The 26071-nt window shown below is 38.1% G+C and overlaps 1 protein-coding gene across 1 annotated transcript in view; it reads left to right on the top strand.

Annotated features, from left to right (window-relative positions):
- Positions 1-7789: 7789 nt before the first annotated feature.
- Positions 7790-26071, top strand: part of CDC40 (cell division cycle 40) — a gene marked incomplete at both ends in the record, with an annotated part of 44339 nt that continues 26057 nt past the window's right edge. The window contains 3 exons of the mRNA XM_084256359.1: positions 7790-7978; positions 18183-18269; positions 25150-25279. Coding sequence (XP_084112485.1) covers positions 7790-7978; positions 18183-18269; positions 25150-25279 — 406 coding nt within the window. The remainder of the gene's footprint in view (positions 7979-18182; positions 18270-25149; positions 25280-26071) is intronic.

Genomic DNA, 26071 nt, shown 5'->3' with positions numbered 1-26071 from the left:
ACAGAAATATTAACGTACTAGAATAGACTTGAGTAACTGTTACTCCAGAGGGCGGAGTGGCAAAAAGCTATACCATTACTAAACATACTCAAAACAAAACACTGCTGCCACCATCAACAGCAGTCACCAAATCCATCATCTACCTTGTAAGAAGTGGAATCTTGACAGTATAGGGTAGTAGGAAAAAATGGAACTTTAAACTTTGTATTCAAATTCTAACTCTACCATTTTTATTAGCATGTGGCCTTGTACAAGTTACTTAAAGAGAGAACTCAGATAGTTGGTTGCCAAGTACCAGAAATACACTTCCACCTAGTTTATACAAAAAGGTTGTCTTAGGAAGAGACACAATCTAAGAATCATGGACAAAGACACTTGAATACAATGAAGACTCTTTTTATGTATTTTCTTTTATTCTTGCTCTTTCTTCCACTTGATCTTAGACAAAAGGGCTGAGGAATGATTGCTCTTTCTTCCGGAGGTCCCTCTTATCTAGTTCAAGTGGCAAGAAACAAGGTCATTAACAGTTACAGAGTTTTACATCTTAGAGTTTCAGCCACCGGAGAGCAAACAAATTATTTAATCTTCTGGGCACTTAGGACCCAGGAAAAGCTCGAGTGGCATGGCTTAGTGCAGTTGTCTTGAACTGGACCCATATAAATACAGAAATGGGCAGAATTATGATTGATTTACCTTACTCTTTCTAAGCCAGACTGATTTTAAAAAAAAAAAATCAGATCTGATCCAGTTATTAACTTGATTAAAACCTTCATGACCTTCTCTAACATACTTAAAATCCATACCCTTAAACCAAGTCTTAGCTGAAGTTTTATGTGGGTTTTGCTTGGCTCCTGTTCACTTCCACAACCTCTTATGTTATCTACTCCAGGAAATTTTATTTTTTTAGTTTCTCAAACCTGTCAAGCTGTCTCTCACCTCAAAATTGTTTTACATGTATCATTTGCATTCTTTTCCTTTTTCAACTAGCTAACTTCCACTAATCTCTCCTCCAAGATGGCCTCCCTGGTTCCCAAGATAAATTAGGTTCCTTGTTCTTTTCCTTTATAACATTCACAATTTCTAATTACAAATGAGTGTTTGTTTAGTATCTGTTTCTCATATATACTGCTAACTTCAAGAGAGTTGAGATTCTGTTTTGCTCTCCATTGTATCCTTTTTGCAGCTAGCTGCCCCTAAATGGTATGTGCTGAATGAATAATTGGCTTAGAATGGGGCAAGTGGTAATCACCATTACAAGGTCCAATCACAGATGAAGGGGAAGGTAGCAGGCAGGTACAATTACTATTATCAAGTTATTAAAATGATTGCTCCAGGAGTAACTTACTGGGGAAAGGGATGAGTAAGTCATTCCCAAAGAACCTGTGCATCTGCTGAGCAGAATGAACAACTGTATTTATTCCATTAACCTTCTTCCATAAACTCCTCATAGAACCTTGACATCAACAAGACAATAAATGTAACAGTACCTATACACAGACCTGCACATATAGCTAGTGTGCAATGTTACTTTTCCTTAGATCGTATTACCTGTTATTCTTGAATATCATTAAGCTCTAAGAAAGTTCATTAAAACTCTACAATAGTGGCACAGCAGGTTGAGCGTAGTGCTGTGAAGCTGTCCGCAGCCTCTGCAGCACATGTTCAATTTCCTGGCCAGCCAGGGAGGTACCCACATGGCATGGCAGACCTCTCCTGTCTCGCCCGCTGCTCCCCTCAGCAATGTATTTTGGTCCGTCTGCCTGTTCTGCTCCCCTCTCTGTCTCTGGTGAATCCTCTCACCCTCCCTCCCCTCTGGCCTGTACCCCAGTTCTTGTATAAAAATAAATAAATCTGTAAAAAAAAAAAAAAAAAACCAGCTCTGCAATATACTGCAGTGTATATGACAAACATAGCTCTTTCTTGACCCATCTTCTCACAGCATCCTTTTTCTATAGTAACTGCAGCCACTCAAATATAAACTTGGCTTAAAGAACAACAGCAATGGCAAAACTGTCCTTGTCCTTAAAAACTCACTTTCTCACACCTATTATGTCTGCCATGCCCAAAGCTCTACAGCACCCATAGGCTGCCAGATTTAGCAAATAAAACACAGGCTACCCCATATATTATCTGACAACTCATGCCCAAGTCATATTACCTTTGTAAACCCACTGCACCTTAGTTCCAAAATTTTTTCTTATAAAATAGTTTCTCTGGAGATTTACTGGATCTTTCTCCAACGTATAAAGTCTTTAAGCCTAGACTTTGTGTTTCTTGGTGGTGTTGAGAGTAAAAAACCAAACAAAACCAGACAACCATAGCGACCAAAAAAAAAAAAAAAAAAAAAAAACCCACTCCCCTAAAAACCTATTTTAGAAAGCCTTGCTTCCAACACTAGGCATAGTTTACAAAAAGGTTATATTTTCAGCGGTAGATCCAGAAAAAAGAAATTTTCTGACAGGTAGAATATAAGCAGTAGTATTATAAAGGGAAAATGAACTCTCAGTTAAAAAAAAAAGGGGGGGTGTTACACTGTCTTGAAGTACCTTTGAATTTTGTTTGTAATTGAAAGGAACATCAGCGGTCAGCTACTTCAACCTTCTTGTTTTATAAATAATAAAAGCAAAGACCATGAATGGTAAAATGACTTACTAAACATCACATAGGAGCCCCAGTTCTAATTTCTTCATTCTCTCACCACTTGCCCCAGATGATATAAAGAGCACAACTCACTGAGCTGAGGACGGGCCTCCTCTTTCTTTATGTACAGTGTCAGAGGACAAATTGCTTATAATGTTGTCACGTCTGACACAAGAGAAATGCATTCCAAGCATTGCAAGTCAGATTCTAAATTGATTTTCCTATAGGAAGATAATTGTACTCAAAACCTTAGGTATTTTTAATATAAGATTTATATTAACTACTAATATAATTTCATAATTCTCTGATATTATAAGCATAAACCTATAATTCAGTTATTTTATGGGTTAAATTTGGTAGATTGCCTGCAAATACGACGACTAAGCATACTGTGCCCGAGAAAAATAAGTTCCAAGTTTTAAAACATTTTGTAAGGTTTTTTTTGTTTTTTTTTTTTTAAGATTTATTTATTTATACAAGCACCGGGATACAGGCCAGATGTGCAGGAGGGTGAGAGGCTTCACCAGAGACAGAGCAGGGAACAGAATAGGCAGCCTGACGAAATACACTGCTGAGGGGAGCAGTGGGCGAGATAGGAGAGGTCTGCCGCACCATGTGGGTATCTCCACGGCCAGCGGGGATCAAACCAGCACTGCAGAGGCTGCGGACAGCTTCAGAGTGCTGCGCTCAACTGCCTGTACCACCAGGGAGACCCCCATTTTGTAAGTTTTAAAGTACTGATACAATCAATCTCATCTTACATTAGGAACTACCAACACATAGAATCAAGATTATAAACTGAATGCGATAAACCAAAAACACAAGAGTCTTCATTTTATAAAAAGGTATCATTTATTTTTAAAGTTAGGTATTCAGGCACATTTACACGGGATATAATTTACATACAAATTTTTATTAGTATTTCACTGACAGTTGATGTAAAAAAAAGTCAAACATTTTTCTACACTCACCTAACTTAGTAAAAACAAAAACAAAAAACCCTTAATGTACATATACAGTAAGTGAGCTTTAAAAGAAAATTATTTCATAAATGAAAGTTTGACAATATATAGAATCTACTGCTAGCTAAAAAAGATGTCAGAAAGGAATTATATCTGAATGGGTAAATGAAGTTTAAAGAACCTCCAAATATATTTTTTTCTTTTCTCTCCTGGGATAAAGTAGTATTTCATGAATCGAGATTTGTTTGATAAATCATTTTTTAAAATGTCTATATAAAATATTGTCAATGGCTATTCTATACCCATTCATTCTATTTATCCAACAAAAAAAATGAGCTCCTACTATTTAATAAACACTATGCTAGCTAGCATCTTCGAATTTAAGATTTCCAAGTGCTTGATTTTCATTATCACAGTAGATAGGCACTTTTGATTTCCTATTGGAGGATTAACGCAGTGATTTTATGATGACATGATGACAGTAGCATCATGTCAGTTCCTGTCCTCAACGAGCTTAGAAAAATCCTTGAGTTAAGTGTATCTACCCAAGTGATACTAACAGATGAATTTTAGTTGGTCACTCAGGAACACGTTTAAAATGTAATCAAATTAATTCTCAAGAAAAGAAACTACAATAGTAATTAAAAAACATTTGAATAGTCTTACTTATATGAGGTTTCCCTACGAAGTTAACTAAATGCACTGCTTTGGTAAAAGTTCTAATATTAATATTTTAGCAGCAGCTTCTGCTATGGGAAAATCACGGCGTTAATCCTCCAATACGAAATCAAAAGTGCCTGTCTACTGTGATAATGAAAATCAAGCACTTGGAAATCTTAAATTATTCAAAAAATAAAGCAAAATGTATAAATACAGCATCATACAACATTATATGATTACATAGAAACCTGAATAATGAAGAAGCTCCATACTATACCTTGCAAATCAAAACTAGGCATTCTGGATCCTGTCATCTACAAATTTTTCAGTTAAAAAAAGCCTTTCATGTTTTTCTGGAGATTTCATTTTTCACAAACTTAATTCAATATTCAATTTGTTTATGACAAAGTCATACAGCTTTCTTTATCAGTATTAATTATATGTCTAATTAGGTTCCATAGGTACTAGCTATCATACTAGCTGTCATATAGGTACTAGCTATCATACTTACTAATTTTGCAATTTTTAAAAACTCTTAATGAATGAGAAACATTGTTCAGTTTAGAGCCACAAGTCTCCAAAGAAAAGTCAATGTAAAACCACCATTCTAACATACCATGGACAATTCTAAAGAAATTTGTTTGTACTTTACACTGAAATGTTTTCATCGTTCATCAGCCAAAATACTAAGCTTTCTTTAAAATATCGTGAAAACTAATGAATTTACGCATCTTATTTAGTGAAATGGTTATTATCTCCATTTACATAAGGAAACCAAGGCACAAAAGGTGTCCATTTTGGAAATTGCAAGGTCATTTCCTAAGCAAGCAACTGATCCTACACCATCAAGTTATATTATACGTGCGCCACTTCCAAGTGCCATAAAACAATTACTGTGCCTTAAAACACAGCCTCTGCAATGCTTATGTGTAATTCCATTTTATCAAGAGGGTTAGGCAATAAGCTTAAACAAGAAAAGCTGAAAAGGGAGGATCACAAAAAGAAAAAGTTATTTTTGATAATGAACTATTTATTTTTAAATGAGATGTGAACAGTTTTTTAACATTAGCAATCAAATAACCAACAATTTTTTCTTCCATTTTCTGGAAATATTTTCATCTTTCAGGTTGCTCATGCAAAATCGGAGGCTATCCATCCTTGTAGACAAAAGTTAGAAATACAAGGTAAAAATCTGCAACAATGATGTTGCAAAGAAAAATGAATAAAAAATAAAATTTAGATAAACTAGAGAACGTTCACGATGGCAGTGAAAACCCCATCTTAAATATCAAGTGTTATCTTTCCTTCAACTGAAGGTTATGATTAGCAAACATCCTGTTACCGAAAAATACAAAACTTTTCCAAATGAAAACTTAAGACATTTCTATCAAGTACTTCATTCAAATGTTTGACATGAATAAAAATGCTTTTCCTAACAGAAACTTACAGATAGCGTAAGGAAAAACTGCTTCTGCGAGTTCAAAGACTGAGACTGCATTTGTAATTATGACATAGTGCTATCAGCAATTTAAAAAATGAAAGATGATACGAATTCAATTGAAGAACTTTAAATGGATTAAATAACCAATCAGTTACATCAACTCCGGACCAAAACACGACCGGTAATGCATGACTCTCACACCAAAGGAAAAAATTAAAAGAAAACCCAAGGCACACCTTGCAAGAAAAGGCTAGACGGAGTCGTGCTAAAGTAGCCAGTCTAGCGGGGGATTAGTTAATGAATCGGCTCTAAGACAGGCTGCGAACGCTCGGGTCAGACGTGCTTTCTTTTCATCATCCTTCCAGCTCATCATCCGCAAGTGCAAGGGAAGGCGTCGGGGTGCGAAGCTAGGGGGCATGCTGCAGCCAGGGGAAAAGAAAAACGGGCTAGGTGCAATGGATGCTGCAGAGTTGAATAATTATCTGGGTGGCACAATGGGCGAGTCCTGCCTCCCTAACTGCACCCGAGGCAGCCCCCCAAGAACAGGCATCCGAGGCGACCGCCACGCTTCGCCACCTCTTCAGACGAAGAAAGGGGTTCCCGCACTCGCTCGAGCCGTCTGTCTCCAGACCAGCCGCTCGGCGCCCGCGCGCACGGGCACCAGCCAGCTCCCCAGCCTCGGGCACGGCGCGAGCAGGGGCTCCCCGCCGGGGCTGCAGCCCGCCCGGGGCCCCGAGGCCCGCGGCGGAGCGTGGGGGCGCCCAGGCGGCGGCACCTCAGGTGAGCCCCGCAGCCTCAGCCCGGAGCAGCCTCGCGGGGGTCCCCGCCGCGGAGACCCCGCGCGCCGCCGGCCGCCGCGTCCCTGGGCACCCGGTCCGGCCGGCGGGGGGGGGGGGCGGCCGCGGCTCGGGGGAGCCCGAATGGGGGTGGGGGCCGTCGCGGGGGAGGCGCACCCATCCCCGTAACCTCTGCGGGGCTGGAGCGCCACCCGCCACCTCTCTCCGCTCCGGCAGGGAGGAGGAGTTCCCTCGCGGCGCCCCTTCTCCCCCGCCCCCCAAAAATGCCAATTCCTGAGAGACTCGCGCTCACCGTGAAATCTTGGGGGGCTCTTGCCTTACCCCTTCTTCATGCTTCGGCGGCGGCCGCCGGTCCCCCTCGGCTCCCGGGACGACACCCAGAGCCTCCAGGAGCGTCGGGCTCCGGGGTGGACCCCGCTCCGGTCCGCGGCCGAGCCACCTGGCCACGGGGACCGCCGCCCGCGGCGCCCGCCGCTCGCCGGACCCTCCGTGTGCTCGACGCGCGAGCGAACAACACCGCGGCCGCCGCCGCCCCCAGCCCGCCCCCTCCCCGCGCGCGACGCTCCACAACTGGGCGCCGGGACCCGAGCCGGGATGGGGGGGGACGCTGGACCCTCGCCACCTAGCCCCCCATCCTCCCCGCCCGGAGCAGCTCCCCGACGGCCAAGGTCTTCCCCGTGACCTTCTCCTTCCTCGCCAGCTCCCGGGGTGCAGGTGCAGCCCTGAAGGCAAACTCGCCCTCCGCCCACTCACCCATCCGCGGACACGACTCTCTCTCGTCCCCCCCTTTTCCAGAGGCTTTATGGTATTGCCCAATCCTCAGTTTGGGGGAAGGGGACGGCGAGATCGGTGCTCGGCCAGGGAATGAGGGAAGATGATAGCCAATTGAATGAACCATCCTTTCAGGGGCGGGATCAAAGAGAGGCCTGCCCGCCCCACCCGCCCCCTCGTCCGGACTACATTTCCCATTGTGCCCTGCGGCCTCCCGCCGCGCTGCACGTCGGGAGAGGCGGGCCCTGCGGCCGCAAGGTATTTCGGGACTCGTAGTGTTTCGCGTAGTCATGTAGGTCCTGGAAGTTATAAGCTATTGTAATTCTCTCTGTTTCTCTATGTAAGTGTAGCCAAACTCTCTGTTCTGTTGTAATTATTTTAATATGATTAATAGGCCGTTTAAAGTTTTTGGTTAACGATCGGCAAGGAAGTCATGAGTTTCATGGCAATCTGGCAGGACCTAGAAGCCGCTGCTGCTTCCGCCCGGGCCTGGTCTCCTCCGAGGATCTGTTGCCGTCATGTCGGCTGCGATTGCATCTCTGGCTGCTTCGTACGGTTCGGGTTCAGGGTCCGAATCGGACTCGGACAGTGAGGGCGGACGGTGTCCGCTGCCAGCCGCCGACTCCCTCATGCATTTGACTAAATCGCCTTCAGCCAAACCCTCTCTGGCCGTGGCGGTGGACTCGGCTCCGGAGGTGGCAGTTAAGGTGAGTGCCTTGTGCCGTGGCCCCTGAAGTGGTCCTGCATTGTGAGTTTGTGCCCCAAACCCGACAGTGGCTGGTTAAGACCCCGGGATACTTCGTCCTCAGTGCTGAGAGTTAAATTGCTAACGCTTGGATCGCTTCTCCTTCCCATTTGAATCTTCCGCCGGGACAGCCGAAAATTGGAAGTTGGATCCCCTCCCCATTGCTCCCCTCTCTGGCCTCCCGCCATTAGAAAGCAAGTGAGAAGAGGGGGTGAAAAAACATGGATTAGGATGTGGCATGCGTGGAGCAGGTGAAATTTCAGAGCATAAGTAAAGGTAGATGAGGACTTCCCTAACTGGTGTGTGTGCCCTCGCTTGAAGGAAGCAGTGGCCTAACTTTGTTTTGTTTTCTAAGTCCGAATTAGATTTTAATTCCAGCTCCCTCACTTGTGTGAACTTTGCAAGTTATACAACCTCCTGTTTCCTTACCTTGCAATGGAGAGAAAAGCACTGATCTGTCCTAGAGGATTATTGTGAAGATTAAGTGAAAAGATACAAATGAAACTGATAGCACAGTGCCTGGTGTCTAGTAAAAAGTGCATGGCATGTTAGCTCTAACATTCCTCGATCATAGTGAGAAAAAAGCCTTGGACTTTTTTAGAAAGTGTGTGTGATCCCAATTGAAAAGGGTGATAAAGGGAGAAATTGGATTACGGAGTTGGCTTAATGATGGTTTAGGAACACATGTTGTCTGTCAGGAACTGTTCTAAAGGCTAAAGACACAGGCCAGTGAGCCAGAACATCTTTGCCATCATGATGCATACATTCTAGCGAAAGGTAGCCAATATCTGAACAAATAAAGTGGTTACAGATTGGATTGAGTACTGAAAGGAACAAAATAGAATATCATGATGGAGACAGAAGGTAAGTAGATAGAGAATAAAGTTAGGAGTATGACTTCCATAGATTGGTCAGGAAAATACTGTTTGAAAAAGTGCCTGTGAAGAATTAGAAGCCAGATTGTGCAGGCTAAGGCAAGGGTTTCCAGACAAAGGAGACCGGAAAGAATTTATTGTGTTTGAGAAACTGATTTATTGTGTTGAGGGTCTGCTGGGAGCATCCACTAGTTGGGAGCACAGACCCAGTAGAGCCTAATGGGGTGATCAGAAACCCAAGATGTGGTGAGGAGAGGAAGAGCATAGAAATGTATTTAAGATGTTCCTAAGTCTAGTTTTATAACTTAAGAAGTCTTCCACAGGTTTTTAATGATCAATATACGAATTTTACTTTTTACTAATGGACATTTGGCACGAAAGAACGCTTACAGTGCTATCTTTATAATAAAACAGATTTCCCCCAACTCAACCCCACCAGCAACCTCCTGAATCTTCATTCTGTTCACAGCTCAGCTTTTGGGAATGCTGTCATTTCATCTCATTTTCCCTTCAACTCAGTGTAGCATAGCGCTAGCTTGAGGACCCTCCCAGAGTAATGTCATTGACCTGGCATCTGACTTCAGTATCTGCATCAAGTGACTGTTAAAAAGTTCTTGAAACTTTCTTCACCTTTATCTTCCTTGGGACCATGTCCATTTTCAACTTTTTTTTGTTTTTTTAAGATTTATTTATTTATTTATTTATATAAGAAGTGGGGTGTAGGCCGGGGTGGGGGGGTGAGAGCATTGACCAGAGACAGAGTAGGGAGCAGAACAGGCAGATTTTACTGAAATACACTGCTAGGGGAGCAGCAGTGAGATAGGAGAGGTCCGCTGTGTCCACTGTGGTAGTGGTGACAGCACTGAGACTTAACTCCTATACCACCAAGAAGGTCCTGGTCAGCCTTCTGATCTCTTGTGCTTCTGCCCTCCCTTGCAATATTTATGTTTTCCAGGACTCTGCTCTTATTCCTCTTTGCACCTCTCATACTCTTTCATGCCTTCAACTGCAATCTGTGCTACTGATGACTCACTCGTAGGTGAACACTGAGGAGTGGTTAGCACAGACCTTAAAATCAAAACTGTCAGGATTCAGATCCTGCCTCCACCACTTACCAAGGTAGACCATGAATAAGTTACTTAAGTGCTCTGTGGCTAAGTTGTTTGTGGGTTTTTTTTTTTTTTTCATCTGTAAAATAGGGTTAAAACTTATCTCGTGGGGCTAGAGGTTTGTCATAAAGCATGTTAAGCACAGGTAATAGTGCCGGCTATTATTTCCAACTTAAATTCCTTATCAGCTCCAGAGCTATTAAAGTTCTCTTCCGAGATGACCCTCTGGTATTCCAATCCAATATGCTGAAAAATTAACCTGTTATATTTCCCTCAAAATTCATTTCTTTTGCTTTTCCCATTTTGATTAGTGATCCCACAACGCACCTATTAGTTCGTGTCAAGAACCGATTGGTCTTTTTTTTTCTCCCTCGGCCTCCGCTTCAAAGCTAGTCATTTCAAAAAGGTAGTCATTCAGCTGGTAATATTTCTGCTTCATTAATTTCTCTCATAGCAAGTCCTTCCTTTCCACTTTCACTGCACAACCTTACTTTATATCTTCCTTATTTCTCCCAGAAGTTATTCTTGTCTTTTCTTTCTTTTCAACCTGTCCATTGTGATTCAGTATCATTTCTCAAATGTCTTTCCTCTTCTGTCACCTGTTTAGTTCAGATTCTTTGTTTTTTTCAATTTTAATAACACTCTAATGGTCTTTCTATTTCCTTCTTTCTTGTCTCCTAGGTCATTACCCCATTCAGCCAGAGAAGCGGTTATCATGTTTACCTAACACAGTGCATGCAGAGTGATTTTTCTGAATTCCAGTGTTGTATCACTTCCCCACTGGAAGACACCAGGTTGCCTACTGAACAATTTCTAAGTTCCTTATGTAACATAGGAGGCCTGTCATTCTCCCAGGCTGACCTTTCTACAGGCCCCCCGACTTCTATTATTTTTCTACTCAAGATTTTGCTCATATTAGTCTCTTTGCTTAAAATCCGTCCCATACCCTACTTCACTGTCAGTGTTCATTTCCCCTCTCACTACCTAAGCCCCCTTTTCATATCTCAGTTGTAACACTTGCCACATTGCTATGATTTGTCAACTCTTTTTTCCCCTTGAACTGTTGTGAAATCCTGAGGACCAAAGATTGTCATGGCTTTGTCTTAATGTCTCCAGTGCCTAATACACAAGATTAGGGAAATATATTTGGTAAGAGAATTAATGAAAGAGGAAATACAAAAGAAATCGGTGTGCATTGATTGATTGGGGGGGGTGGTGAAGGGATGTCTCTAGAACTCACTTAATTCAGTCACTTCAGTTTTAAGTAAGAAAATCCAGGAAGTTTGTATGAAGTACCAGAGGTCCTTTAGATGCGGAGCTCAGGCAGGACCTCCCGCCCCAGTGTATAGATGCCAAAAAAAAAAAGCTTACTCATAGTAAATGTAATGATTGAAAATAACCAAGGGAGATGTGAAGCATACAAATAACGTCTGTATTTGGCTAAGTGTATTGTGAGTAATAGCAAGAATTTTGGCAGACTATAAACTTATGCAGGTTTTTAATCCATTTTCCTGAATACTGATGAGATTGAGCATATTTTATATGCTATTGATGATTTTTTTCCTTTTTGAAGTGACATTTGATTTTCTTTTTGATTTGCAGATATTTATTCTGGATACTGTCCTTTATCAATTATGGAAATATATTTTCCACTTAGTGGTTTATCTTCTCACTCTCTTCACTGTCTGATAAAAAAAAGTTATTTAGGGCCTCCCCCAGTGTTGCAGACGGTTGAGCGCAGTGCTATGAAGCTGTCTGCAGCCCCTGCAGCGCAGGTTCGATCCCGGCTGGCCGGCGAGGGTCCTACATGGTGCAGCAGACCTCTCCTGCCTCACCCGCTGCTCCCCTCAGCAGTGTATTTCAGTCAATCTGTCTGTTCTGTTCCCCACTCTGTCTCAGGTGAATCCTCTCACCCTCCCGCACATCTGGCCTGTACCCTGGTTCTTGTATGTATGAATAAATAAATCTTTTTTAAAAAAGTTATTTAGTATAGTCTTATCAAATTATTCCTTAATGGATTGTGGTTCCTGTTTCTTGTTTGCGTACTCCTTCCTTATCCTAAAGTTATAAAAATATTCTCCCATTTAACTTTTCTTTGCTTTTTATGTTTTAGTTATTAACATATATGGAATTATTTGTTTATGTTATGCACATCTTTAATAATATAATCTGATCTTTATAAGGCATTTCCCTCCTGCCCGCACATCTTTTTTGGTTGTTATTCAAGAATGTCTTGTCTATCCTTGGCCCCAGTTACAGTTTAGAATTAACTTTTAAAGTTTGACATGCCCAGAGAGGATTTTTATTTGGGATTGCATTGAATCGTAGATCAGTTGGCAGGCTATGTTATATCTATTCATTTGTTTAGGTCTTCTTTGGATTTTTATTTTATTCCAAAGTTTTTAATTTTCTCCATCAATGTCTTGTATAGTTTTGTTGCAGATATTTCTTGGTGGGTATTTTTTTATGCTATTGTATTAATAAATAGCATGCTTTAATTTTCTAACTGATCTTACTAACATACTCCTGTTAGCTGCAAATATGACAGTATTTTTTTCTTGCAATATTTATTTCTTTTCAATTTTTTTTTCTTGCTTTGCTTGCTAAGATGTTCGGAAAAGTAAAAAGTTAAATGATTAAAAAAGAACATATCAGGCTAATTCAAAGCAAAAGAAAGTACATAGGTTGTAATAAGATCAATAAAATAAACTTTAAAATAAAAAGGGTCAGTTCATAAAGATACAAGATTCATTCATAAAAAGGTGTATAACAGTTTTAATTTTGTACACACTTAATGTAAACTCAAACTCTTCAAGCAAAACTTAATAGGACTACAAGGAGAAATCAAAAAAATCTACCATCACAGTGGGAGATTTTAATACATCTTTCAGTAATTGCTATAACAAGCATAAACTATGAATAATGATAAAGAAAATTTGAACAAATTTAGCAAACTAAAGGACATAAAGAACATAGCTCTCAATGCAGAGTATTGTTTTCAGGCACTAATAAAACATCTTTTTAAAATCTGACCAGGTATTGGCAAACTTGGGTAAAGGTCCATATAGTAAATATTTTAGGCTGTGCCTAAAATAATGTGCCTTCTCAGTATTGCATGGAACAAAATCTGAAAAATAAATATTTCGAGCTAAATCAATAAGGAAAATAATACTCATCAGAACTTCTGAGATAGAACCATCAGAATTTTTTTTTTTAGTCTCAATATAATGTAATAGAAAAGAAGAAAGGCAGAAAGTTAGTGTGCTAGGCCTCCGTTGTGGGTTCTTTTGAACACTTCACTTCTTTTACTCATTTACAAATGAGGTATCACTGGTTTTCAAGACTGTAAGTTTCAGAAGTACATCTTCACACCTGGACAAATGTGTCCATCACATCATGCTGACCACCAAAGGGCTAGTTACCGTCTACCACTATCCAGTTGACTCCTTCTACCCTTTCTTCCTACCCCTGTACTCTTCTCTGATAACTACCATTTTGTTGTCAGAATCTGAGGGGTTTTGTTTTGTTTGTTTATGCCCTCAGTTTCTTTTAAGTAGTTATCTCTAGAAATTAAAATATGTTTGAATTAATAACTTTGCTGCTTTCTGGACTGTGCAGGAACATTAGAACACTGAGGTATTTATTCAGTACACCCCACTCCAGCTATTAGTCCCCTGTATTTTTTATATACATTTAAACCTCACAAAATGAAAGTGAATGATATGATTTTTGCCTCTCATGCAAGAGATCTGTAGTGTATACTTTAGATTGAATGTCCTTTAGTGAATGTTAACTGGTGACAACTATTTTCAGTTTTGGTTTATCTTTTAAATGTTTTTCCTTGAAGGATATTTTCCCCTGTATTTTTTATATACATTTAAACCTCACAAAATGAAAGTGAATGATAAGATTTTTGCCTCTCATGCAAGAGATCTGTAGTGTATACTTTAGATTGAATGTCCTTTAGTGAATGTTAACTGGTGACAACTATTTTCAGTTTTGGTTTATCTTTTAAATGTTTTTCCTTGAAGGATATTTTTACTGGGTTTAGTTTGCTTGCTGACATTTATTTTCTCTCAGCATATTAAAATAGTCTAACTTCTAATTTACATTGTTACCGATAACAAGTCAGCTGAGTATAACTTTTTCTTCTTTTAATTACTTTTAAGTCATGGATATGTAACCCCCCAACTGCTTTTAACTGGGTTACAGTTTCATGCTTTATATTCATCATAGGACATACAGATGTGGATTTCTTTTTGTCTTGCTCAGAATTTGCTTCTATAGTTGGAAATCGATTGGTTTGGATTGTGGATCTTTCAGTATTTCTAGAATACTGTTGAATGAATAATATTTCTCTCAGTTCTTACCTTGTCACATAATAGTCTAGTTCTGTTCTCTGTTCTCTTATGGTAGGATGTCAATTAAACTCATTTATGTTCTCCACTGTATGACAGTGATTATTTTTCTGGTTAGAAATTTATTTAAATGCAACATTGTCAGTTTTTGCACTTTGATAATTATGTAATAAGCTCTCTTTGGTTACATGAGCTGCTTATTAATTGACTTTAAAGTTATAAAATAAAAGCAGACATGACTTTCATTTCAGTCACTGTGTTACTCTACCCCTATTATTCCCTGCTTTCATTTAGCCGTCTTAAGTAAAATGAAAAGTCTGCCTCTGATTTTAAGCATATTTTAAAATTTCTTCTTCTTAGGTGATGTTTCTCATACTTATGAGCTTCATTTGTAAATGGCCAGATTCAAATGATATCATTACCTGAATGGCTATTCTTACCTTCCCACCTAAACCCCCATCTTAACAAGTTTGTTCACTACCACTTTCTAGGAGAAAAAGAAAGCTATACCATAAATTGATAAACACTTTATAATAATGATTAATAGTTTCATTCTGCTTTATAGCCTAGAGTTTGCCCTCACATCTATTTTCTTCTTTGTTCAAAATAAGGTATGTGAATGTGACTTAAAAGTAAATATTATTTCACTTTTTCTCATTAGTTTGACTCAACAAAAGATAAATTCTGTAAATTTACTTGATCCATAGGATGGCCTTCCTTAGTGTACTTTCTTTTTTATAGATAATTAAAACTGAATAGAAATCCTTTGTAATTCTGTGGTAATTCAATTGTATGCCTAATTGTTACTAAATTCCTCATGAATATTGAAATAAGGTTGTAGACTTGGCCAAGTCTTTTTAATTAAGTATAAAATTAATAACCCTGCATTTTCTTGAGAGTTGTTCAAATTGTTCTATAATTTTAGCAGAAGCCAAATTACATTTTTTAATAGTTGCCACTGAGGTTTACACAGAGTTACTGTTTTAAATTGTGCTTTTAAAATTTGGTTTTTGATGGTACACTCTGTTCAAGATAATTCAAATTTAGAATATTTAAAATACCCTTAATCAGAAAGATTTGATAAACCTTATTATAAAATGATTATACCAATTGTATTCTGTAAAATCCATTGGGGAGGTGTGATTGTGGCTAAGTTCCTGTGGTTTTAAGCAGTTTGTCACTAGGAGTTGAATATTAAAAGAGAACAATGTTTAATTTAGCTTTTATGCAGTTTAGCAATTTATATATCCCCTTTGAACTTGTTACTGAGTTTTGCTACTGAGCTCTAAGCAAAGTGCTGTGTCTAATCAATGAAAATTCTAGTGTGCCTGCCAGAGTAATATATTTATATGTATTTTGATGGCCCAGCATTTGTACCCCCTTCTTTAAGAATTTTATGTGAGGGGCCTCCCTGGTGGCGCAGCATGTTGAGCACAGCGCTGTGAAGCTGTCCGCAGCCTCTGCAGCATGGGATTGATTCCTGGCCAGCCAGGGAGATTCCCACATGGCACGGCAGACCTCTCCTGTCTCACTCACTGCTCCCTACTCTGTCTCTGGTGAATCCTCTCACCCTCCCACGCCTCTGGCCTGTACCCCAGCTATTGTATAAATAAAAAATAATAATAATAAAACAAGTAAATCTAAAAAACCAGAATTTTATGTGAGGAACATCTTACCCCACCCTCAACCTTCAGAATTCAGATACCAACGTAGATTCTCATTCTCTCAGCTGAAGTTCATGACTGTAACTTGAGCTCAGTCAGATAAATGCATCCACTTAAATTCTAATCTAAATTTAATGCATAGAGCCTCCCCTGGTGGAGCAGGTGGTTGAGCACAGTGCTGTGAAGCTGTCCACAGCATGGGTTCAATTCCCGGCCAGCCAGGGAGAAACCCACATGGTGCGGCAGACCTCTCCTGTCACACCTGCTGCTCCCCTCAGCAGTGTGTTTCGTCAGTCTGCCTGTTCTACTCCCCGCTCTGTCACTGGTGAATCCTCTCACCCTCCCGCGCATCTGGCCTGTACCCTAGTTCTTGTATAAATAAATAAATAAATAAATCTTAAAAAAAATAAATTTAATGTACAAATAAACAAGGAATTTTTTTTCTTTATTGAGGTAAATTGGTTTACAACTCCGTATATGATTTAAGGGAATAGGTTCACACTTCTCAGATATGTGTTAACCACACCAACCTGACTATCAAAACACCTATAGTCCTGTACCTATGCCATTGGGTTTCCTTCCCTTTTCATCTGAACTTGAATTAATCTGAACTTACCAAACTTGCCTTATGAAGAGGCCTGTGCACATGACTACACAAAGAAAATAAAAAGATCAGTTATGGCTCCCAAAATCTCCTTCAGGCTCCAAACATCTACCACCCGTTCTTGTCTTTGTCATTTCTATTTCATCTCAGAGAGAACGCTCCTCTTCTCAGAGATTGATCTTCTCCCTAAGTCCTGGATTTTTTCTCCTCCCATCTCTTCCAGGGTAACCATACCTTTGATTAGTCTTCCTCCTTGTCATGTGTTTCTTCCTACCCAATCCTTTACTCCAGCTTACGATTGAGTAACTATTTAACCTAGTCTTTTCTTAAGAAAAAAACAAACTTGGGCCTCTCCTGGTGGCACAGGTGGTTGAGCGCCGCACTATGAAGCTGTCTGCAGCCTCTGCAGTGCAGGTTCAATCCTGGTCAGCTGGCGAGGGTCCCACATGGTGCAGCAGACCTCTCCTGTCTCGCCCGCTGCTCCCCTCAGCAGTGTATTTCAGTTAATCCACCTGTTCTATTCCCCACTCTGTCTCTGGTGAATCCTCTCACCCTCCCGCGCCTCTGGCCCGTACCCTGGTTCTTGTATAAATAAATAAACAAACAAATAAATAAATAAATAAATAAATCTTAAAAATAAAAAAAAACCCTAATTTTACACTGAAAATCCCTAAATCTCACACCCTATCTCTTCTCTACCACCAAGTCTCTACCACCAAGAAAGAAAAAAACATTTTTAGTCTTGTTTTTCTAAATCTTAGTTATGACTTTGCCCCTTTCAACTGCCTTTCCATACTCCACTACCAAAGTTATTTTGGCAAAATTTTTTTGTGACATATTTACCAAATTCAATGATCTTTGGTCAGCCTTCATCATATTTAATTTCTCTATGGATTTTATTTTTCTTTCCTCAAATTAATAAATATTAATTGGACATGCACTGAGTGCCCTCCATTCTACTAGGCAGTAAGGATATAAAATGTAAGACTGCTGGTGATATTTTAAAAAAAATTGTTTTTCTGATTCAGCTGGGAGATGAATTTGAGAAGGTTGAAACATCTGTACCCTGCCACTTTTTGTTTTCTCTACATTCCCTAACCAAGAACCATTTGGGTATATATCTGAAAAGATTTGCTTAATAAAGAAGGAGTGTTTCTTCCTAAATTGAACCAGACGATCACGTCTTTTGAGTTAATAAAGAGGAAGAGTTGGACTCTTAAGTCTTTCGATAGTGTTAACCAATTTAGAAATTTTTAATTTATTCAGATGGAATACAGTTGGTATTTTGAAAGGAAAAAAATTCATGTTCATTTTAACCTCTAAAACTATAAACATTGATTTTATTAGTGTTCAATTATTAGAATTATTAATCATGGCATTGGTGTAGTGATTATATAATTTTGCTATTTAAATGGATGGTTGTGACCTTAATGTACCTATTTTTTTATTCTTTAAATTGTGGTAAGATTCACATTCTCTCCATCAGATCACATCATGGCTTTTAAAATACAGTTGGCACTCGTTAGATTTTTAATGTTCATTTGGTTTTCTTTTAGGAAGATTTGGAGACTGGAGTTCACCTTGACCCTGCTGTTAAAGAAGTTCAGTATAACCCTACATACGAGACCATGTTTGCTCCTGAGGTAGGAAAACAGACTGTTTAAGATTCTGCCTTCTAAGATATTTACATGATATTTGGGTAGACAAATAGCTGTTGAATTTTTTTAAGTTTTACACAAAAGTGTTCTGCTTAGAATTTTAGAAAATGTCCTATTCTCTAAAATGAAGTGAAAAGTGGGCCTCCCGAGTGGCGCAGCGGTTGAGAGCTGGGTTGCGAAGCTGCCTGCAGCCTCTGCAGCGCCGGTTCGATCCCTGGCTGCTCCCCAGCCACGGGAGGAGGGTCCCACATGGCGCGCAGACCTCTCCTGCTGCCCGCTGCTCCCCTCAGCAGTGTACTTCGGTCCTTCTGCCTGCTCTGCTCCCCACTCTGGCTCTGGTGAATTCTCTCACCCTCCCGCACTTCTGACTGTACCCAGTGCTTATATGTATAAATAAATAAATAAAATCTTTAAAAAAAAAAAAATGAAGTGAAAAGTACCTAAACTTTTAAAATAGAATACTTTAAAAAAAAAAAAAAACCTACTATTTATCTACATATATACACTATTGTCTGATAACTTGGAACAGTCTGTGGAAAAAAGAAATCTTAAAATGCATAATTCTTCTATGTCAAATAGTTAACATCTTCCTGTCAGCATTGACATGGGAATAGTATAAATTAACTATCAGGGTAAAAATTTGGTTTATTAGCATTGTCAGTGCATAGTGTATTATAAAACATCTAATTCTAAACGCTGCTGTGCTAAATTCTCAAAAAGGGTAATATATTGACATGGTCACTGCTCAGAAGTAGACAGTGCTTGAATGCCTGTTCTGCTTAATACTTTAGCCATCTTGATTTTTTTTTTCTGACAGTAATAAATGGCTGATAATGATAAACAGTGATAGAAGGATTAAAAAATAAAGGGAGAAAAAAAAACAGTGGAAACTGTACATTTAGAAAAGTTTTTATGGAAAAGATTAAATGTCTAGATAATTTGCCTTTGAAAAAGGAAAAAAAAAAAACACTTGACTGACAAAATACAATAGAGATGCCAGAAAAGATAATTATAAAACAAGGCTTCAGTGGCCAGTTCTTTCAGAGGCACTTTAAAGATGGAGATGAGCAGTAGGTTGAGCGCAGTGCTGTGAAGCTGTCCACAGCATGGGTTCGATTCCCGGCCAGCCAGGGAGAAACCCACATGGTGGGCAGACCTCTCCTGTCTCGCCTGCTGCTCCCCTCAGCAATGTATTTCGGCCAGTCTGCCTGTTCTGCTCCCCAATCTGCTCTGGTGAATTCTCTCATCCTCCCCTGCCTCTGGCCTGTGCCCCAGTTCTTATATAAATAAAAATAAATCTTTGAGAAAAAAAAAGACATTCTTAAATTGTATCCCCTTATTTTTTATATCCTCATAGCCTATCAAGCTTTAGTCTGCTGCATAGCCCTTGGAATCATCTTAGCCAGCCCAAGAAGAGAGATTATTACATATATGCCTCATGACTTTTTTTTTTTATGAAATGTACTACAATAAAATAGAGACATTGAAGTCAGAAAGTGAGAAAATTTGCAAGTAGTGTGGTATATAACATTCATATGTCAGTGTATTTTCTGTAAAGTAAGTTTTTCTCATATTTTCAGATCTTAAGCCTAGTATAGTGCTGTATAAATTACACTTTTCAAAACTTTCAAGAAAAATTGAAATGGTCAAAGTTTTTTGTGATGCTATTGATGAGGGGCCTATTATTTTCTTTGGGGATTATCAGTCCTTTAATGTTCTGGGTTTTTCCCCCCCCCCTTTGGTTGGGGGACCTCCTCTAAATATGGAAAGTAGGCTATATAGAAAATATGCTAGTAACACGTTGATGCTGGTTGTCGACATTTTAAGAGTGAAACTGAAAAGTGAAAAAAAATTATAATTTTTTCTGGTTGCCAAATAGATTATCTGTAACATAAAAAATTATTAAACTTCAAATTTATGACTAGGATCCATATAAGTTGGCAGTCTGGAAAGGAACTTTGCTATATGAAATTTAAGTTCCATATTTTGAGAATCCAGTCTTAGAAAGAGGATATAATCCTTCTCCTCAACTAGTGTTTCCCAGAGATGATATGCAAGTGTATTTTTAGAAAAGACAGGGACCAGGCTATTTCCTATTATGTCTTTAAAATACTATTCAAATTTAAAGAGAGGTAATATATGCTTGTTAAGATTAGGAAAAGTTCCATGAAAGCAGTCATATTTGAAGTAAACAATGGAATTCCAGTTAAGAACTTGAGATTTATAGTTAAATGGATTGCTTATTAACTCTTGCTTTGACCTTGGTTTTCTTAGTCTTTACATGTTGAAATGAGGTAAATTCTACTCTAGTGAGTTAAAAGGGTAAATTATGTGTTTAAAAATATATGATGTGTTTAGGAAACCCTGTGACTCAGTGACATAATGTAAGCATTTAATGGAGATGGTAGTTATTATTTATAGTAATAGTATCGGCATTGATGGCTAGATAGGTTTTTATGAGGAAAGATCACAGGCAGAAGGGAACAGCACCAATCAAATCATAAGATCTAAAGAACTAGTATAGGGGAGAGAAGGGGGGTAAGACTAGAATGGTATTTTATTTAACATTGCATAGGGGACCAACATGAAGGATTTGGTTTTGATTTAATAGATGACAAATAGATTTCCAAGGTTCTTTAATGGGGAAGTGGCATAATCACAGCTGGATTTTTAGAGGGTTAATTTGGCATGGGTTTGCATAATGGAAAAGTAGAGGGGTAGAATGAAAAAAGCTACCATACCATTACCGGGTGCCAGATACAACCGTGAGAGATTTATCCACCATTTATCTGCTTTATTGCCTTTAGTCCTGACTATAGCCCTATAAAGTAAGTACTCTTTTCCTCATTTGATAGCAAGGAAACTGAAATCCTGCCAGCACGTGGCATATCTGGGGATTTGGGTCCATCCATATCACTCAACAATCGCTCTAGTACTGGAATATCAGTTTGAATCAGGCCATTGTGGTAGTTGCAGAGTATACCTCATGCTTTTGACTTTGCTAATTCAGTGAAGTGAGTTGGCTGTTTTACCTTATAAAATACCATTTCTCCCTCTCAGCCAAAAACTTGCTAAATCATCTAGCTACTTATACAGATAAGCTTTCTCAAATTCTATGTAGAAATTGAAGATGCAATAACTGTTGTTTTAGTCTAGCCATTTTCTTCCTTTCACTCAATCCTTTTTGGATCTGCTTAGATGAAAATGTTACTTCTCTAAGCTCATATAAAACCCATAAGCCCTCAGAGAAAACTTAAAACTCCTTAAAATAATAGTACTTTTAAGAATAAAAAAAATATATAAAAGGTGAGGAGGGGAAAATGCCATTTACTATTAAAAATCTGACTGTAAGGGCAGCTGTAAATATTATTAGAATGAATTTTATAAATCATACAGCTCAGTTCTTTTTTTTTTTTTGTATAAATGAGGAAAGTAGGGCCCAACCTCATATAATCAGCACTATTAAAATATTCTTACATTAGTAATAAACTGTGCTTATGTCTTATAAGATTGAGATGTTCTGCCAATAAAATTGATCTGTGGTGATCTTCTCCAAATTTGTAGAAAATAATTGTTAACCAATACATTTGTCTCACCTTAAAGCTTGTTTATAAATTTTTTTTTAAGATTTATTTTTATTTATACAAGAGCCGGGGTACAGGCTAGATCCGTGGGAGGGTGAGAGAATTCACCAGAGACAAAGCGGGGAACACAACAGGCAGACTGACGAAATGCATTGCTGAGGGGAGCAGCGGACAAGAAAGAAGAGATCTGCTCGCCATATGGGTTGCCCTGAGGCCAGTGGGGATCGAACCGGCACTGCAGAGGCTACGGACAGCTTCACAGCACTGCGCTCAACTGCTTGCGCCACCAGGGAGGCCCATGTTTATAAATGTTTTTAAGCATTGATGGTTGCACTAAATATTAATGAAAAACAACAATCTAAGTGTAATATGATTTTTTACTTCAATAACCTGGAGTTTTTATTCTATATGTCAACTTATGGTTATGACTTCATGTAATCATTTTTTTACTATAAATTTTCTTAATTGTAATGCTGTGATATTCTGCTGAGAAACTGTACTCATTGAAGACTTTGACCACTGCCTTACAATATGCATATCTCTTATATGTATCAACCAGTATCTTAACAATTAAAAATGCTTTTCTCGGGCCTCCCCGATGGCGCAGCAGTTGAGCGCTGGGTTGCGAAGCTGCCCGCAGCCTCTACAGCACCGGTTCGATCCCCGTCTGCCAGTCGAGGGTCCCACATGGCCCGTAGACCTCTCCTGCCGCCCGCTGCTCCCCTCAGCAGTGTACTTCATCACTCTGCCTGTTCTGCTCCCGCTCTGGCTCTGGTGAATTCTCTCACTCTCCTGCGCTTCTGACTGTACCCAGTGCTTGTATAAATAAATAAATCTTTAAAAAAAAAAATGCTTTTCTCCCAACTCTATACATAAATCACTAATTTACTTAGGTGAAAAATGTAAGGTTACTTATTACCACTTTTTCTCAGAACCATTATACATTCTTTTTGGTGCAATGATCTGAATTAATACTTAAATGTGTAAGTTTTATATAGGGAGGTTAAATTCTGTTGACTATGATGTACTTCAAACTATTAGCTGAACTTATTAGATGTTAACTAAAAAATGATATTTATACCCAATTATCTTGAATATGTTTTTTAAAATCACTTGAATACAGATTTACTCCTAAACTTCATTGACTACAAAAAAAAATTGAAAAATATTCAGAAAATCATTTTGCGAGTTTTTTTAGTGGTTTTGTTTTTTATTGGTTCACCCAATAAGAGAGGTACATATTTGTAGAGACCAAGAAAATCTGGAAGACAATTTTTTGAATAGTCGCACGAGGTGAATCCTTCTGAATAACATTCTCCACCTTTGTTGACATTTAATGTCATTGAGTTCAGCTCTGAGCTGCCAGTAATCAAGCAGTTAAGCTGAGCCAAATGTAAACGAATCCTCCCTTCATACAAAAATCCTTTATTAGAAGACTTTTTATTATCTCAAATTAAATATTTGTTGAATATAAGCACATTTAGGAATAGAGCCCGATATACAATGTATTTACTATCATATGTAGATCTGTAGTCCTATAGAAATAAAGTTCTTTAACACCAAGCATTTCTCATTAAAAGGCAGAGCCAATTTGATATTTATGGCCTGTAGAAGAATTGTTTTCTTTGTAAAATCTTACTAAGACTATAAAAATTATAATTTATTTTTAAATTGAAAACTAAGTACAGTGATTGGTCATTTATTTTATGTTATTGGAGTAGCAATAAAGGCAATGAGGATTTTTATCTTTTTTTTTTTTAATTTTTCTCTCAAATCTTATCAGCTGCTGCTGTGCAGATGGTAACTATTAGCAGGCTGAGCATCTGAGAAACTTTTGAAACATTTTATTATCTTTGATTTTATGAATGTTCTTTTTGTTATAAATTTCTTGACTGAATGAAATATGAATTGTAACTTCTAGCATTTGGCGATCTAGATTTTTTTCCTCCTACATTCCAACCACCAGCACAGAAAGAACTAATATGTGCTGCAAAGATTTGTACTATTCCTTATTTAAGATAAATAGTAGTATAAGCTATATATACCAGATATGTTAAGATTGAGTCATTTCAAACATAGAAATTGAAACTGTCAATAGAAAGCAATAGTGTAGTAATTTATTTTCTTGTAAAGCAGAAAAAAATTATAAGGCAACTCCAATGTCATTTAAATTCATATTTCCATGCATAGTATAATATTTCAATCTAAAGAAGACAGGATTGTGGTTATGAGAAGATCAATAATTTATGACTCTGAAAATGTATCATAGAAAAGGTGGTTTCTGATGGTAGTGATTCAAGATGTTCTAGTGTCAAAACATTTGACCATAACAGTAGACCTTCCTGAGATCAAATGAAAATATCTAGGCTAATTCTAGTATTTCCAAAGTGAGGAATTCATTTTATTTTAAAACAAAAAGGGAAGAGTTGAATTTCCCCAATATCTTTTATATTAGCATTAAGTTAATAGCACTTAATCTATTCTCACACATTTCACCTACTTTTTTATAGAGACTGTGAATGTAAGTTTAGGAATGTTATGATGTAGTAGAATGGAATAGACCAGGGTTTGTTCTAGTCTTGGTCCTGTTAATCAATAAAATTATTTACTATAAGGAAGTTTTGTAATGTCTTTCCTTAGGGACTTTTTCAAGCATTTTACTTTTATTATCTCTTTTCCTATCCTCTGCCCTGAGTGGGATTCTGACTAATCTTTCCTTCTTTAGTGCTTTCTATTGCCAGGCTCTGTGGTAAGTATTAAGGATTCACACTCCAGTGGGAGATACATGTCTTTTACTTTTTAATTGTATCATTGTGCCATTATTATACAATAATCCCCAAAAATCACCCTTATTATGGTTTAGATAAAACTGTAGTAAGACTCCATTATGTAGAGCCATAGGGTCAAATAGGACTTCCTGAGATACTGGAAATGTAGTTGTCAATAAACATACATAGCTATTGCACTCTTAAAATGTGGCTACTGTGAGGAACTGAATATTTTATTGTAATTAAGTTAAATTTAAATAGCAGCATTGTAGAATTGGGTAAGATTCCTCTCCTGTCCTAGACACTAATAGTTCTAATCAGTTATTGTCCAATTATACTGAACTATGTGAGGTGAGCATGTTCCTATATAGGTTATTTGGGCTTGTGATGATTTTTCAGTTGAAACTACATTGTACATTGTGTATTATTTTAATAATTCTAGCTTTATACACTCAGAACTTGATGGGGTTTTTTTTTGTTTTATTTTGTTTTTTTTATATTGGTACTTTGCAGTTTGGACCAGAAAATCCCTTTAGGACACAGCAAATGGCTGCACCTAGAAATATGCTTTCGGGATATGCTGAACCAGCCCATATCAATGATTTTATGTTTGAACAGCAAAGAAGAACTTTTGCTACATATGGTAAGGCTTCTATGCAGTTTCATTTTATAGGAAATGGTGTATAAATCTATTTTATCTTCTGGCTTTTAACATTTATTATTCTGGATTCTTTGAAAAGAGCAGTGTGTGTTATACATATTATATATAATTTTGTAAACAAGGATGTAAAGTAATAATTTTAGCTGTCATTCTAAATCTGCCTTGATTTCTGAGTAGTAAAAATATACTGTGTTCTTAAAAACAATTTCTCTGTTGTAAATGATAATGAATTTTTGTCATTGGATGTCTATTATGTGCATATAGCTGTTGAAGTTGATAAATGACAGGATAGTATTAAGAAGTTCCATTTTTATCTTATAGTTGACTTATCTTACTAGTTGACTTTACTCTTTCTCAAACCTTAGCACTTAGAAGTTTTCTGAGGGACATCAGGAAGTAGAATAAACAGGTCTTCATTGTGTAAAATAATTGTCCTACTAATGGTAAAACTTTAAAAAGTAAATGTGCATAATAAAATGAGAACTCCCTCTAAAAGAAGATATTCTTTATAATGTCCTTACAACTAAAGTTACATGGATCATGAATTTTGGTCACTTATATCAGATTTGTCCATATTTGTAGTGCCTTTCCTTTCTATTCCTATAATCTGCATCTGTAGGTTAACAGATATCTTGATCATCTTATGCTTTGAAGAACTTTTTGGTAGAGGTGGATGAACAAAGTGAATAGGGATGTTTTTATGCTTGTTGTGATCCTCTTTATGAATTAATTACTTGTGCTGGTTTGTTTCTTTCCACAAGAGTTTTTAAAAAG

The sequence above is a fragment of the Talpa europaea genome (genome assembly GCF_964194135.1).
Source record: "Talpa europaea genome assembly, chromosome: 2".
NCBI classification, from domain to species: Eukaryota; Metazoa; Chordata; class Mammalia; order Eulipotyphla; family Talpidae; genus Talpa; species Talpa europaea.
Note: the sequence above shows the minus strand (reverse complement) of the source record. Positions and strands in the feature narration are given on the sequence as shown.